This window comes from Myotis yumanensis, unplaced genomic scaffold, assembly GCF_028538775.1.
Source record: "Myotis yumanensis isolate MYYU_CA2020_CCGP unplaced genomic scaffold, mMyoYum1.0.hap1 SCAF_1, whole genome shotgun sequence".
NCBI lineage: Eukaryota > Metazoa > Chordata > Mammalia > Chiroptera > Vespertilionidae > Myotis > Myotis yumanensis.
In genome coordinates, this window is record NW_027223752.1 from 31976429 (window position 1) to 31993976 (window position 17548).

Below are 17548 nucleotides of genomic sequence, written 5' to 3' on the forward strand. Positions count from 1 at the left end.
AAAAAAAAAAAAAAAAAAAGAATAATTATCTTTTTAAAACTCTGAATTAGAAGACATCTTATAATAGTTTCTTCAAGCCTAATGTTGCTATACTCACTGGATTAAAAAAAAGAAGAAGAAAACGAACAAAATAAGCAAGACTTTTACAAATAAGCTTAGCTGAATGGTGTCCCTGATGTTCTAGCAGTACCATACAATACTCCACTAAAACATATAATAGCTACTTATTGATGCTTGTTAACAAACTGGAACTTGAAGCATAGTTTCTGAGAACAAAATTAAGAGTACATCAGAGTGCTAAAGCTATCACTTCAAGTACAGATTAAGTTAAGAGCACATATTCTAAAGAAATGATTACAAGAGGGTGGGACGTAAATAAAGAAAACTGGACATTACCGTAGGAGCTGATATCCAAGTTGCTGGTGTCCTCAACTGGTTAATCCTGGGGCCCAGCATATTGCTGAACTTGATTTGTGTGTGTGTGCATGTGTGTGTGTGCGCGTGTGTGTTCCAAAACATGGGGGTGGGGTAGGGTGGGGAGAGGTGGAGGTGTAGGAGGAAGGTGAACAATAAAAACAGTCAAATCTGGTGATTTAAAGTTATCGGGTGCACAAACACCAGTTTTCCCTCTTTTCGGGAGTGGGAAAATATTCTTAAATAAGCTTCGGCCCAGATAATGGCAGTTTCTCCTGGCTGCTGGGCAGCAGGGAGGGCCCTGCCCTACCAGAGCATCTTCACTAACTTGACTTTGAGAGTGACACCCACCTCACATCGATACCCTATCGACATTTTGACCAATGGGGCAACAAACACCACAGCCAAGGCAACCCCTGGGCTCCTCTCTTTCCTATTGATGCATCTCTCTGAATGGGATTCAGGGAGGTCATGCCTCACAGACAATTGTGTAGTCAGTGCAAACGAAAAAATCCTGTATGGGAACAGCAAACGAAGTGAGTAATGGCTAGGAATAGGTCTCAATCAGCCATGTCGGCTACAGGTAACAATTATTCTACAACTTAATATTTTCCACCTACAAATTACCTTGGTACTTTGATCATGGTGACTATGTACATAAAAGCTAAATACAAAACATATATGTACTCAAAGGGAGAGGACTAGATTGATTAATTTTAATGCTCTCCTACTGCCTGGTTTGTGCCTCTCTAGGAAAGCTGAGGTTGCACCACTTGGACTTATCTCACTGACAGCTTCACTTGGGGTCCTATGAGCACTAAGTGAGGAGGTCTGCATAAAGCACAAAGTAATAACACAATAAATGTTAGCTGTATTATTACTATCACTTACTCCTCGCTGAGACTCAGCAGACACATCACACACACTACAAAAGAGCAAAGAGAAGTGGGCAGGAAAAAGGACCGGAAAAAAGAACATTGACAGTTGTGTTGCTTATTTTAATAAGTGCAAACAGTGGGATTCCTCTGTTGGTCCGGGATCTTTGCAGCAATAGACTGGGCTTACATATTGAAGCCAAATATCTTCTAAAGACCAAATTTTCAAATAATGATGTTTATAAAAACATCAGCCAAACACAATTAAAATTTACATATAATGTTGACAGTATACTGTTTTCCCTAGAGACTTAGCACAATGAAGTCAGAAATGCATTAAACAGAAGAATGTGGTGAGAAAATATGTGGTGATAAAGAGGCTAGAGTGAGAACCAGGCCAGGAGCGCTATACCCTGCTGCTGGGAGATAAATTACACCTGGCATTGATGTACTCCTGCAAAAGGGCTGACTCACTTTAAGGTTCTGATTAGGAAAAATGAGTTAGTGCACTAATTGCAGTGAATCAATTTGTATATAAAAATTATAAGACAGAATTACTTAACTATATTTTATACAGCGATAAACATATAGATATTAAGTATTTTAATATACAGTTATACTTTAGGGGGCTTAATATCAGCTTCAAATGATGTTATCCATAGTCAAAATTTGCTTTATATTATCATAGTGTGACAAATGACCTGTTTGAGTTGAAAATCCTAAGTTTTGTGGCCCAAGAAAATACAGCTGGCACTCTATGTAACTGCCTTTCACTGAGCCAACCTCCTGGATTAAATACTGCTCCGGGCTCCCTCTGTAAGCCACGATGATGAATGCCCAATGGCACTAGCAGGCAATCCATAGCACCACACACATGGGATTTCTGCTCCCACCAGCTGGACAAAGAGTCGGCTGTGTCTTCCAAACCTGTATATACCAGTTGACTTGTTACTGTAATTATGAAATTTAATTAAATATTATGAAAGCTTATGGAATATTATCACAAAAAATAAATCTCGTTCCTACTAAAAACTAAGTTGAAGGCCTTGGAAAGACTTAATAAAGACAAGTCACTAAAAAAAAGCTGTTGGATTAGATGTGGGTAAGATGGCTATTAAAAAAATGAGAAAAAATATGAAACCTAAGATTTTATAATATTCAGATTGCTTTGCTAGTGTCTATGTTTGTGCTCTTGTGGTTTATACTATTAATACAAACATACACTCAAAATAGTAGAATCACTGTCAAAGAAAAAGCCCTTGGACTCACAAGAGTTTGGCAAATATACTTTTATATATTTTAATGAAAATAAAATATTTTGAATATGTACACTTTTTAAAGATTTCCTGATTGAACAGGTAGTTTCAATTAACCAGTTCTAATTATGCTGGGTAAGAGGGTACTTTTCCATGCTTCAAATTAGAAACTATTTTGGATTGGTGGCTTTTAAATTTATGAAGTGTTATGAGCTAAACTGGGTTACTCTGAAATAAAGGCATTCAAATTTTTATCCCCAACTTTAGAGAGATAAAAATCCTTTAAACAAATTTCTATCAGATTTAAACATAAACATACACTCCTTCCTTTTAGATTAATACAGTAGAGAGCTGAGCCCAGCGGTTAAGAACATGACTCTGGTCAGTCTCAAAGGTGGGATCCTGATTCCAACATTACTAGCTCCATGACAGCTAAACCACTAATGTCACTTAAGCCCAGTGTTCTCATCTGGAAAATGTCACCAATAGCGATCCCTACCACAGTGGGCAGAGAGGTTGAAATGAGAATATGCATGTCATATCAAAAGTTCAGCAAAGTTCCTGGTACATAGTAAGTACTTGAAAATGTTTATTATTACTGTTACCATACTGCCTAATGGGGGGACAGTACCTACTACTACATAAAGAAAGATTGTAACTAGTATGTTCTTTCTTGTGTTGGACCTGAAATGTCAATTTTCAGCAAGATGGCCTTCACCCATAGACAGCTAAGAAACACCTGTGAAAATTTCCCCAGGTACAATGGATCAGGCATTCTCAGCTAGGTGCAATAGTACTGCCTAAGGAATATTTGGCAATGCCTGGAGAAATTTTAGGTTGTCACAACTGGGGAAGGAGGAGAGGACACACATTGGCATCTAGGGCGTAGAGGCCTGGGGTGCTGCTGAACATCCTACAATGCATAGGATAGCCCCCCTCCAAAGAACTATCTGGCCCCAAATGCCAAGATGGCAACACTGAGAGACCTTATAGCTTAAAGGACAGTATAAGAAAAAGTGATTTCTAAAATCTACTCCAGGAAATTATCCCAAGAGAATAAAGGTTGCTTAAAAATGAAATTGGGGTCTTCATTATCATATTAATTCCAGAAGCATTGCCACGAATATTTAGGAGACATACTAGTATGTACTTGTAACAAGTAAAGATTCTCCTTGTCAATAGGAGACCCTCTAAAATAGGGTCTATCTCATCTAATAACCTTACGGTAAGTTTTATTCTAAAGCCATAATGAGTACTAGGAATGTAATGTCATTCAGAAAAATAAGTCTAAATAAGATTCAAAAGCTCCAAAACAGTAAGTGGGAAATCAAAACATTGCTGTAGTCATCTGCATACAGGGCCTCTCAACCTGGCTGCAGAGGTTACTGAGCCAGCCAGCGGACCACAGTGCATGTCCCTCCCTGGCCAGCATCCTGTTTCCCAGCTTGGGCGCTTATATGACAAACTCATTCTTCAATTAATAATGCTGCTCAAAAACACTATTAGAAAGCTCTTACGAGTTCATTTAAACTACTGACTTTTTAACAAATCACAGGGCCTTTCTTAAAAGTCTGAGATAAAATGGTACACAAACTATAACCCAACAATGTATAAATATATTCCACCCCCCAACCCCGAACAAAAAAGACTAGAAAGGAAGTCACCAACATGTTCAAATACAGAAGACCTAAATTTGATTCCTGGCTCTGAAACTTATTGGCTCTGTGACTTTTGTCAAATAACGTAATTAACTCCCACTAAAATGCCTGTGAAACAAAGAGAGATGTACTACAATTCCCATTAACTGATGAGAACATTGAGGCGGAAAAGCAATGGTCCTGCACTAATTGCAAAAGTGTTACATTAATGAAAGGCAGCATTAAGATGGTTTTGTATCCCTTAATATAAAGCTATATTTAAAATATTTTCAACTTTAACATTTATTCCTAAAGGATACACAAGTTTTCTACACAAAGATTATATACCTCATTCACTAAATCAGATGTTTTTTTTTAAAAAATGAGTATTTAATATACAAAACATTTTAATACCTTAAAGGAATTCATAGAAATGCAAATAGAAATATATCACAAAGAGAAATACATCATAGCAAATACCTATTTAACTATTTTACCATCAAGAGAAAAGACAAGAAAATCTCATGTCACACAACTTAAAAACAAACAAAACAAAACAAAACAAATAGTACTCTTTCAGAAAGAACTACTCACCCTTCTGATAGAAGAATTTCCTGTAATAGTAGGCGCCAAGGTCCACGTGCTCCACGATGTACCGTTTCACGCGGTCCAGATGCAACACCAGGTTCTCCTTGGGCACTTCAAGCACTGCCACTCCTGCGTTTGTGCAATGGGAGCTGAGTGCAGACTCAAAGGAGGCACTTTCACACCCACTAAAGGAGCCAGAGTTTGACTTCGACAGGCTGATTTTCCTTTCACCTTCTCCACCTATCTCATTCCGAAAATACGGACAGCTCATTACAAGCTCGTTGCTTTTATCGTCTCCCTGGTCCATGCCGAGGCTTCCTTTGGAATTCAGGTCCTCCGTGCTGCCCATCGGGGAGTTAAAACTGGCTGAGTGGGACAAAGGTCCTGAAACCAAGGATGCTACAGCAGCTGCTGAAGCCCCCGTGGTGGTGTTTCTCCTCTTAATAACATTGTGCCTGTTCATGATCGCCTCGTTCAAGTCAAATAATATACTCTGGACATCGTAGTGGGCAAAGCACTTTGGACACGTCCAAGGTCTGACGGAGTCTTCTGACCGGTTATCTTCAAGATCCGATGATTTCCCAAGTTCATCACCTTTGGCATTGCGTAATTTACGAAAAATGGATGAGTCTCCAGTTTCAGACTTGGACCGTCGCTTGAGTGGTTTTTCCCTTTCCTTGAAGAGCCTGAGGTTGTCTCTTTGTGTGATGGGCCCATCTATAACATCCAAAGAGAAACCAGAACCCTTGCCCCCACCGGTGATGAGAAAGTCACTGAGCTTGGTTGGAGTTGGGCCTCGGTCGGATTTGTCATCTTTGTAGCCCTTTAACAAGTCAAAGAAGCTCTCTCCAGACGTTCCCTGCTTATCGATTGAAGAGGTGCTACCATACTCCCTGTGCAGGGAGGGCCCAGTCTTGTAGGTGGGTGAGATACATTCATCGAAGCTATCCACGTCAAGTTCACTTATGGTGATGTCGCTGTTGCTCCGCTGCCGGATTCTGCGAAGAGCCTTTCTGGGGGAGCTGGGGTAGGCTTCAGGCATGAGGAATCTGGAGTCCATGCTCTCCAATGGTCTCGTCTTGCTTTTCAGCGTGTTCTGTATGCTTTTCAACATGGCTGAGTCACTGGAATTGAGGCTAACAGAACTTCCCTGACTCACGGGACTGCTTTTGGAGGACATGCTCTCAAGGCAACTTGAGGTTTCTATTTCCTGACTTGAACGGCTAGATTCTTTGACGTTTTCCTTCCGTGGGGGCCAATCTGCGATCCTAGCCCTGACCCCCATCTTTGGGACTCCGGGGGTCGAGGTGATATGGTGAGGACCTTCGCTGCGGGGGGGCCCTACCGGAGCCATGACCGAGGATCCCAGGCTGCCGTTTTGGGACCGGAAGCGCCGCATGTAGAAGTCGTCAGTGTGGACTTTGGGAGGGCCATCGGCGCCCACCACCGAGGCCCTGTCCGTGGCAATAGGCCTCTCCGTCTGCGACCGTTTCAAGCTGGTCATGATGGGAAAGCGGTCAGACCTAAATCCCTGCGGAAAGGACCATCATCTCCAGCTCTAAATGTGCACTTCCCTTTCGGAGAACGGTTTCCAGCAAATACAGCAGTTGCATGAGATCTTACTCCTTTTCATTTAAAAGGTTAAAGGATGCCTTATTTTCAAGCTTCTGAAAATCCAGATCTTATAATCCACAATCGTTCCTTTGCTTCACTTTAATAGATGGCTTTCTTTCAGAAAAAACTGAATGGAACTTGTATTACTGGGACTCTGTGGTTGCTATAATCCCATGCTTTCTCTGAAAGAGAAGGACAATTGGAATTAGCATTTGATAAATACATCTAAAAATAAATATGCAATTGCCAAAACCAGACACATGAAAGTAAAAGACTCCATAATGAATGTGGTTCACAGCTCATGCCCCAGTATTTTATCAAAGCAGGTTTGAAAGAAAGTGAAAGCGTTTAATGAAATCCATCCTTTGAAGTATATATATTTTAAAAGACTATTAATACTTCAGCTTAATTGAGCTATTCCATAGAACGGGGAATGGGGAGATCTCATTCCAGGACACTAAGGCTCCAACTCCCAGGGCAGACCAATTACAGACTCCAACGACCTCCAATAATGCAGAATATCACCAGCAACTGCGTTGACCAAAAGTTTTGAGACATAACCCACAGAGTTCAGTACTTGAACAATACATAGTCTGTTTTTTTTTTAACAAGACTAAAAATTGAAAAGTCATTTTATTTCGTATGTAGCAGCACTCACTTTTTAACACCTTCCATATTTCAAAGTCCTAATTTGTCTTTTGTTGTTGTTTTTTTACAAAGGCTTTAACATAGTTGGCAAGAGCAAATACAACAGAGAGAAAATAAACAGCATTTTCCGAGAGCCACTCTATCCAGCACGCTTCTGTGTTATCCTCTACTTTATTACTTACCCGGAGGAGGAACATTTCAGAACGAATCCGGCATTCGCCACCACCTCTTCCCAAGCTCTCTCCAGTTTCATCTATTCCTAAAGCTGGAGCTAGTTCACTAATTAACAAAATGTCTGCATTTCCTTAGGCACTGCAACCCACCCCACCCTTTGGCGCTCATTTATGAAGAAAGCAGAAACTAGACCTCTGCCGTAGCGAGACCTCTGCATACTCCCCAAGAGCGACCAAAAACTGTCAGCATCCTTCCAGGCGAGGGCCTTGAAGACCAACTTCCTCGGTGCACAGCAGTCAGGCGGGAGAGGCACAAATCCCGAGCACAGAACCCTGCGCGGTGGCGTGCATCCCGGAAATAAAGGCAGAGGACCCTTTCCCAAGCTCCACACACGACACAAGGGGTGGCCTTTAGATTCTTGCCAAATCCATGTTGGGAAGATGCTGCTGACCCAGCACTGCACTGACAGGGCTGCATTGTCTACAAATCACGCCGACACCCTGAGGATGAGCCTCGCTCCCCGCTCCACGCAGCGGTAACAAGCACTTACTTCCACGATAATTAAGCATCTTGCTTGTCGGCTTCCTGCCTGCAAGGCAGCCGCTTTAATTCCTCTTGCAGTACGCAGCAGCGTTTTAGAAGACTCGCTGCTATTTAAAGGCTGGAACATTTGGGGTGTTTCAAAAACTGCAGGCTGCCTGCAGAATGCGGGGCCAGCCAGCTCCAGCTGGGCTTGGGGGCTGGGCTGGGCAGCGGGTCAGATAAATGCCAATTGTTCTCACCCCCTCCCTCCTCCTCCCCACCTTTTGTGAAGGGAGAATGTCCTGCACTGCTACCTAATTAAACCTGGCTTCAGCGCTTTCTGGAGAGTTCTGCCGTCAGATTGTTCAGATTACCTTTCCGTTTCAGAACTTTACAGGCTCCTATTGAACGGTCAGCCTTCAAGTGGAGGAACGTGCTAACTGTTGCGTCCAAAGGCAGCACGTGGGGCCACAACCCGGAATGGAGAAGTGCCCCTCACAGAATGGAAGGGAGCCAGTCCACTGAGCCAAATGCAAAGCAAGCACCAGTCCATCTCCAAAGGGAAACTCCTCTGACAATCCAAACCAGAACTTATGAGCTATTTTTTAACTAGGAAAACAATATGTTGTTTATTTCAATGAAATACCTTTCAGAGAAAGACTACACTAGCAGAAAGAATAATTCTAAGCAGATTCTTATAAAAACCAGATGCTTTCAACATTTCGCACAATCTCACAGAAATCAAGATAAATCATCTATTACTGCCTGAACATTCGCTCTCAAAAAGGCCAACACACCAATCCCACCATGATAAAAAGTACAATATAAATTTTGGATACTGACTAGCATATGTAGAAATATATATGCTGTGGATTTAATAAACTACTAGTAAAAAATACAGTATCTATGGGTAATACAGGCATACCTCAGAGATACTACAGGTTCATCCCAGACCACTGCAACAAAGTGAGTATCGCAATAAAGTGAGTATTGCCACATTTCATTTCCCTTAGAAAACAGTTCGTTGCGGGACTGTCTTTTTAAGGCTATGTGAAGCTATACCCATGGTAGGAGGAAACGAAGATTCAGAACTAAAATACAACAAATTGAACTGACTTGGACATGCCCAACCTTGGCCATTACTACTAAGGTACTCCCTTCAGAACATCTCATTTGCTTCCTATATTTTTAATGGATTTTTAAAATCTTATTTTAAACATAAAAATTTCTTCACAATTTAAAAGAAATGCCTAGCCTCCTATTACATCTTTATTATAACAACAACTCAATTTTTTTTTTAATTTCAAAATATAGATGGGCACATGGGAAGAGGGGGAGAGTGCCCACAGTTTAATGACTTGTCAAAACTAAGGAGGTTCAAGACAGACAACTAAGTTAAATGACAATTTTTTTTTCTTTCTTTCCTACTTTATCTCTTTCCCTTCCTCCCTTTCCTCACCCTTATTTATAACATCAAACTCATTTTGGTGCAATATAAATTTTGGATACTGACTAGCATATGTAGAAATATATATGCTGTGGATTTAATAAACTACTAGTAAAAAATACAGTATCTATGGGTAATACAGGCATACCTCAGAGATACTACAGGTTCATCCCAGACCACTGCAACAAAGTGAGTATCGCAATAAAGCCAGCTGTAATCTTTTTGCTGGGGGTGGGTCTTGCCTTTAATTTATAAAAAGCACAATATCTGTGAAGCACAGTAAAGCAACGTGCAATAAAATAAGGTATGCCTGTATGGTGGCAAATCAATAACACCTAAAACCTATTCCTTAGGGTGATGGAAATAGGAAGCATATGCTGACAATTATTAGTAATTATCTTGACTATCAGCAAACCTGCCTAAGCATCACTAAATGTGGCAAAAAGCAACAGAATTAAACAGAAGAGCAATGCTAATTATAACATGTTACCTCCATCTGTTGAAAGAGCAGGCTATATTAAAAATTTCATGTTACATGTTTAATTTTATAGCTCTAGGTACTATTTGAGTCCACGAAATACCAATCCCATGGTACTGAGTTAGAGTACCAATCCCACTTTTAGTTCAGTGAGCTGTTGGAAACTATCAGAAAATGAGACTATCCACTCAAATTCTACCAGCTGAAAGTCTTTCCATCACTCCAAGTCTATCACAACATAATCACCACCCCTTTCTGGCAATGCCCTTCTTTCGGAAGAAGTGCTTTCTCCTCTCCTAAATCATCCCCAGCCTTCCTGCATTCTCTTCTGAGCATCGACCATACACCTGGTCCTAGGGATGTTTGAGAAGGCAGTCCCTCCCCTTCAAGGAAAACTCCAGGTGGACAACAATCCTGTCCTTCTGACTCTTAGAGACTTTCACACCTTTGCCGCCTCCCTCCTTCCTGACACTCTTCTCTAGCCTCCTAGGACAACCATGCTCTTCGTTTTCTCTTGCCTCCTGCTTTTTGCTCACTCCTCAGTATCGCTGTGAGGCTCCACGTAGGAGCTGGTGATCCAGGGTGGTACCCTTTGCTTATTCTCTTCCCATTCTTTATGTGTCTGAAGGGGCTGTAAAGGGTATAGTGTTAGGATGCATGTGAGCCCTGGGCACTGTAGGATGTGACAGCAGGCCTAGGAGCACGGAGTCAACATGTTTCTCTGGAAAGCAGGTGTTCACTTGGTTGCATCACAGCTGTCTGTGCAACTTAATAAAAACAGAATAATGAAACTGCCTGGGAAGGTATCTGCATGGCAGCCAGTACTGGCTGGCACTGTTATATCGTCAGCTTTCAATATCATGTCTATGCAGTTACCTCCAAATCTCTACTCATGATCTTCTCCCCCAAACTCCAGATAAAATATATGCAAATGCTCATTTGATATCTTCCGTATTTATCTATTTTCTACAATTTATTAACTAACAAGGAAAATGTGAAAAAATCATTTTCCCCCCAGAAATGAATAGGTGGTTAAGGAAGTGAGAACAATAAATAATTCAAGGAACCAAATGAAGAGAACAACATGGGAAACTTTCCTTGTGCCAAGGGTATAAAGAATAGTTTAAAGGTTATATAAGATGTGGGAAGGAGAAACAAAACAAAACATAAAAACAACTACAGTTTCTTTCCTGAAATCATTTGTAATACAATGTGGTATATTCACCAAAAAGATGTGGCATTCCTCAAGAAATACTTCCTCATTTCACATGATGTTTTGTTAGATTCCTTAACTGGCAGAACCACAAATACAGGGCCAACTCTCACTGTTTGGGGGTCATGGGGGGGGGGGGGGGGGGTTAATGATAACTATCAAAATGCTCCAATAATTCAGAGCTATACAATCTTAGAGTCTTTACGAAAACATCAGCCTAAATAGTTTATGATGTTGAATACATAGATTTAGAATATCCAAGTATTCTTACTTTAGAATACAACAGAAAACTTTATTTGAAAACCGAAATTTAACTTCACAGTGTTTGAACATTAGATTAGCTAAGATAACCAAATAAGGCAAAACTATTTTCTTTATATCCCTTTTTGGCTTTCCTGAATTTCACTCACCTTACATAAAAGTAATATCTCATATACAGAGATATCTCACTCTCTCAAGTTAGCCTGAAATACATATGAACACCTCAGTGCAATGTCATGGGTAATTTAAGCTTTACGAAGCAGCACATAACTTTTTAGACTGGAATTTCCCCCTTCCACAAAAAGCAGGAGTTGATAAATCTAGTTGGGAAAAACGGAGTTGATAAATCTAGTTCCTGCTCTCCAAATGTTCACTATCTAAAAAGACAACACTGATTTGAAAGCCGAGTCAAATAACTTGCCCTGAACTTAACCAAGTGAATAAAGAAGTTATGGATACAAAACATATATAACAGGATTAAGATACATTTAGATTTAGAGATAAAAATACAACAATTTAAAATATGCCTGTTTGGCCAAGTAAGAACCTAAAGAGAGAATAACACTTGTCTCCCACCTACCCCGCTAGCTAAAAAAGTTCAGTAAATAAAGTTACATTTCAAAGGCCTATTAAGGCTTGAAGGTACTTTGTATAGCCAAGGGTGATGGAAAATAGGAAAAATTGGCAGAAAGCTTGAGGGCAGAGAGGGGTAATAGAAAAAGAAGGTATAGAAGAAGTTATATGATAGAATTATTGATAAGTAGCAAAATGATTCAACAGCTGGCAAAATAAAGAATACAAATAAATGTCTCTCTTATACTTAAAAAAGCAAGTATATTTATTGCCAAAGAGCTAGGTTTGAGAAGCTTAAAGTAGGAAGGTAAAAGTTGAAAGTAGAGTAAAAGGCAGAAAGTAGAAAAGTAACAGTGAATCAGATTATAGAAAAAAATAATAAGTATGTATTTGAGGTGCAGTAAACTAATACTTTCAAGGAAAAAAAAATCAGAGTTCACCTTCTCACAGGGGCGTTTTGAGAGTGTCCATGCCTGACCCTGGAATATCAGAGACCTAGATCAATAAAGCCAATCGGTGTTCTCGTGTACTCATTTATACATTAGTAGTCATTTAAAATATATTAAAGACTTATTTATAAATACTGTAAACTGTGACCTACTACTGAACAGTTGCTTATCAAATATGATCTGATACTAAACAACGTATGACCAAGTATAATCTGAGGAAAAGGGAATGTGAGAAGTGGATGCCAGTGTGGACAACCAGTAAGTATCTCATATACAGGAGAAATGCTTATCAACTTTTTCCCAACTGTGCTACCAATTCTCCAACTTACTAATTCACAGGAAAAGGGTACTATGATTAAATATGGCAGAGGCACACTATATATCACCTCCCTTAGGAGATGATAATACCGCTCCAGTTAAAAAACAAACCAACAAGACTAACTTTTTGGGACTTTTTAAAAATCCTCATCTGAGGATATGTTGTTGTTGTTGTTTTAACTGAAATTAGAGAGGAAAAGGGTGGGTGGGGGGAGAGGGAAGAGGAAGGGCAGGGAGAGAGACAGACAGACATCAATGTCAGAGAGAAACATTGATTGGTTGCCTCTCACACATGCCCCAACTGGGGATCGAACCGGCAACCTGGGTGTGTGCCCTGACCAGGAATCAGACCCAAGACCTTTTGGTGTACGGGAAGAGGCTTCAACCAACAGAGCCACACCGTCCAACACAACACTAATTTTTTTAAACTAAGAGATTTTTAAAAACTGATTTGACCATGAACTAAAAAAAAAAGGAGAGAATATTTCTACACTGTGCATCCTATTGAACATATTGGAGATAAACAGGCCTAGTTTTAGAAGAATTCATGATGCAAACAAATTTGTATCCACATAAATTTAGCAATATTTTTTAAAAGTTATGTATAGATATTATAAATAAGCCAAAGAAAGTTCACTAAAGGATTATATTGCTTGTTTTTAGATAACTGGGCTATGACTAATTTTTTTATATTTCTCTATATTTATTTTCTAAAATGAGCAAGTGTAACTTTTATAATCAGAAGAAAAGAATTAGGAGAAAAAAATAAATCCATCCTTCTGTTGCTTAAAAAAGACAATAAAATAAGATCTGGGAATGTGGTGCAATGAACAAACATTTGAATACTAATTGTAAAACACTGCACTATGTTAAACCTCCAACTCCAACCATTCACACCACTGAACAAGTCAAAATTCAACAGATGGCAGGTCCTTCCAATGTGATAATCTTGTGCTTACTCCCCTGATTAAAATGGAATCAAAGAGGGCTACATTAAGTATAGAGTACTAAAGATTATAAAAGTAACAATATTCACATGATTTAAATGACTACTTCATAGATGATTAACACCATTGCTTGTACTTCCTCATTTACAAATGCTTTTTTTATACTTAATCCTATCTAATAAAAGAGAAACATGGTAATTAGCCGTACCTCTGCTACCCTTCCCATTGGCTAATCAGGGTGATATGCAAATTAACTGCCAGCCAAGATGGCGGCTGGCAGCCAGGCAGCTTGAAGCTAACAGGAGGCTTGCTTACTCCAGTGACAGAGGAAGCCAACGTTCCCCACCTGCTGCTGCCAGCCTCTGAGCTTGCAGTTTGAAACATTGTTACAAATATAGAAGCTAAACAAAACCCCAGTAACCTGCTTTCAGCCAGCCGGGATCTCAGAGCTGGAGTTGAAACAGTGTTTCGATTACAGAACCCAAACAAATCAGATACCTGCTTTCAGCAGCCGAGGCCTCAGAGCTGGAGCCAAGCCTCAGAGCTAAAGCTGGCCCAGAATAAAAAAGAAAAAAAGGAGCAGTTGGGAGCTTCAGTCACCCGCCATCCTGAAAATGGCCCTCAGCCCCTCACCCAGACTGGCCAGGCACCCCAGTGGGGACCCCCACCCTGAAGGGGGTGTGACCAGCTGCAAACAGCCATCAGCCCCTCTCCCAGGCTGGCCAGGCACCCAAGCGGGACCCCCACCCTGATCCAGGACACCCTTCAGGGCAAACCAGCCGGCCCCCACCTGTGCACCAGGCCTCTATCCTACATAGTAAAAGGGTAATATGCCTCCCAGCACCGCGATCAGTGGAGCCGTGAGGCCTCCCGGCACCGGGGTCAGTGTGAGAGGGGGCAGCGCCCAAACCCCCTGATTGCCCTGCGGCTCTGTGTGTGATAGGGGGCGGGGCCACAACCTCCCTATCCGCCCTGCTCTGTTTCTGACAGGGGAAGTGCCCCAACCCCCTGATCAGCCCTGCTCTGTGCCTGATAGGGGGGAGCTCCCCAACCCCCTGATCGCCCTGCGGCTCTGTGTGTGACAGGGTGCGGCACCCCAACCCCCTGATCGGCCCTGCTCTGTGTGTGACAGGGTGCGGCGCCCCAACCCCCTGATCGGCCCTGCCCTGAGTGTGACAGGGTGCGGCACCCCAACCCCCTGATCTGCCCTACTCTGTGTGTGACAGGGGGCGGTGCCCCAACTCCCCTATCAGCCCTACTCTGTCAGTGACAGCGGGGAGCTCCCCAACCCCCTGATCGACCCTGCTCTGTGCGTGACAGGGTTCGGAGCCCCAACCCCCCTGATGGGCCCTGCTCTGTGAGTGACAGGGGGCAGCGCCCAAACCCCATGATCGGCCCTGCTCTGCGTGACAGGGGGTGGCGCCTCAACCTCCCCATCGACCCTGCCTTGAATGTGACAGGGGGCGGTGCCCCAACCCCCCAATCAGCCCTACCCTGAGCGTGACTGAGGGTGGCATCGCAACCTCCCGATCCACCCTGCTCTGTGCATGACAGGGGGTGGCGCCCCAACTCCCCAATCAGCCCTGCTCTGAGCCGGACCAGGGGCTACACCTAGGGATTGGGCCTGCCCTCTGCCACCCGGGAGCAGGCCTAAGCCAGCAGGTCATTATCTCCCGAGGGGTCCCAGACTGCGAGAGGGCACAGGCCGGGCTGAGGAACCCCACCCTCCCCCCGAGTGCACAAATTTTTGTGCACCGGGCCTCTAGTCTATATAATAAAAGCCTAAACAACTGTTACGGAGGAATGACCAGAACGACCAGTTGCTATGATGCACACTGAAAAAGCTACCCCCTGGTGGTCAGTTCGCTCCCACAGGGAGAGCACAGCTAAGCCAGAAGCCAGGCTCATGGCTGGCGAGCACAGCAGTGGTGGCAGGAGTCTCTCTCGCCTCCACGGCAGCGCTAAGGAGCAGTGAGCCGAGCGGTAAGGAGCCTGCTGCTAAGGAGCAGCAAGCCCAGCAGTAAGGAGTGAGTAAGCAGGTGGTAAGGAGCAAGGGGTCCTGGACTGCAAGAGGGCACAGGCTGGGCTGAGAGGACCTCCTCGCCCACCCCCTCCCACCCCCAGTGCATGAATTTCATGCACCGGGCCTCTAGTATTGACATAAAAGTCCCCTCATACCCAAGAGTCCCTCATCTCATTAGGCTGCAAGGACCTGGCAACCAGGGGAGGCTGCCTAAACAAAGCAGAGACTGAGCCATCACCCCTTGGTCCCCTTTCCTGGGGCACATCTACTATCCAATGTACATGGACACCTCACCTTTTGTCCCACAATCCTCCTGCTGCAGAGATTCGGACTAAGCACAAAGAATGTCACCATTTGGACTTCTAAGCCAACACCCTGGAAAGCATTATAAAGTGCTCTGAGGCAGAAGGGAAGGAAACTGTGTATCTGACCTGGAAAGGAAGCGTCTAGTGGTATTGCCTGTCTCCTCTGAGGTCCAGAGAGAAAGGATGCCTGAACTGGTTAAGTCAGATTGAAATTCGGTCAGCCATGAAGACTGCCTGGGGTTCACATATGATGAGCTGGGCTGAGAATCTGCATCACTAAGCCACCTGGAGGCCATGAGGTGGGCTATTGGAGCACTGGTTAGTGCCTGCTCTAAGGTGGTCACTATCAGGAGGAGAGAAGAGGGACAATTCCGCCCTCAGTCCCTATCCTCTAACTGGGAAAAGAAGGCCAGGATGCGGGAAACCAGAAGTTCAGTAAGACAGAATGTCCCAAACCAGCTCATTCAAGATGTCCTGGCTCTCCCATTTGAATATGTATAGTCCAGAAAGAACTTAAGGGCCCTTGAAAAGCACATTTGAATTTAGCTTCGGAAAAGAGCAGAACATAATGTCAGTAAGAAAAATGGGTGAACATAAAGTGCCTTCTAAGCATAGCTCGAATATCCAAATCATTATTAATCATGGTTAGTATCAACAGTAGGAGCAGATTTTAAAATATCATCCAAGGACCAAGAGCTTAAAAGAAAAAAAAATTACAACATAAAATCATTCCACCCTGTCTTATCATTTCCTTCCATACAGACTGCATTAAATATAGACAGCTTGTCTGCTTCATTGTACTCTTACTTCTGGGTATGCACTCTCTCCCTAGATGGCTCTGAGAGAGCAGCACCTGTCATCCATGTCACTCTCTGCCACCTGTTCACCCCTTCAGTCCTCACAAGCACCTATGAGGTGAGTATCTCCCTCAGCAAGGCTGGTAGCCCATTTCTGACACAAGTACTCACTTCTGAGTGCGCTCTCTCGGTAAATACTGGGCTGGCAGAGAATTCATGGCACAACAACCACTTTGAAAATACATTATAAAAGGAGCCCGAGTACCACTTCTGAGAACAACCCAGACATGAATCTCTGTATCTGCAGAAATGCACCCAGCGGGGGAAATATTGATAATTAACCTCCTTACGTGGCCTTGTTAATTATCTTGCAGGAACTTCGGTGGCTTCTCCACTGCAATCTGTTGTTGTGATTCAAGCCTGGAATTCAGGACCACTTGGCTCCTGACCCCAAAGCGCTTCCTTCTTCCTGGGACAGCAGGAACTAGGTCTGCCCGAGACACACTGTGGACCTTCCCTCTCTGACCTTACATTCAGAAGTTAAAATTGTGAGTCATTAGAAAAAAGGCTTTGTCTTTACCCTTCATTTTCCACATGTGGACTCAGGGCCAGAAAGTATAAGTCCACCAAAGTTGACCTGCAAGGAGCAGAGCCCACATTTGAAGCCAGACTTCGCCTTTCCTGGCTCCTATCCTGTCTGCCACACCTGCTGTCTTTGCAGAGTATGTTTTTTCTGCAGTCTGCTGCCATGCGTTGTAACTACAGTTGGAGCTTTCATTATGCACCTGTTACTGTACACTGCCTCATTTACCCCACGGCCATCTGCAGGAGGTACTGTCCTCCACGGTCTGGGGGGAGGTACTGTCCAGTGCAATCTGGGGGGAGGTACTGTCCACCGGGGCCTGGGGGGAGGTACTGTCCTCCATGGTCTGAGGGGAGGGACTGTCCACTGGGGTCTGGGGGGAGGTACTGTCCACCGGGGTGTGGGGGGAGGTACTGTCCTCCATGG

The 17548-nt window shown here is 43.1% G+C and overlaps 1 protein-coding gene across 15 annotated transcripts in view; it reads right to left on the reverse strand.

Annotated features, from left to right (window-relative positions):
• SIPA1L1 (signal induced proliferation associated 1 like 1) overlaps nucleotides 1-17548 on the reverse strand; it is a 433934-nt gene that overhangs the window by 123987 nt on the left and 292399 nt on the right. For 13 of the 15 annotated variants that reach the window (XM_070417275.1, XM_070417272.1, XM_070417284.1 and 10 more), the window contains one exon: nucleotides 4777-6566. In XM_070417275.1, the coding sequence (XP_070273376.1) occupies nucleotides 4777-6274 (1498 nt within the window). In that variant the 5' untranslated portion in view covers nucleotides 6275-6566. Of the gene's footprint in view, nucleotides 1-4776; nucleotides 6567-7214; nucleotides 7486-7756; nucleotides 7824-17548 lie in introns of those variants that run through there. The other 2 variants (XM_070417278.1, XM_070417277.1) reach the window with 2 other exon arrangements.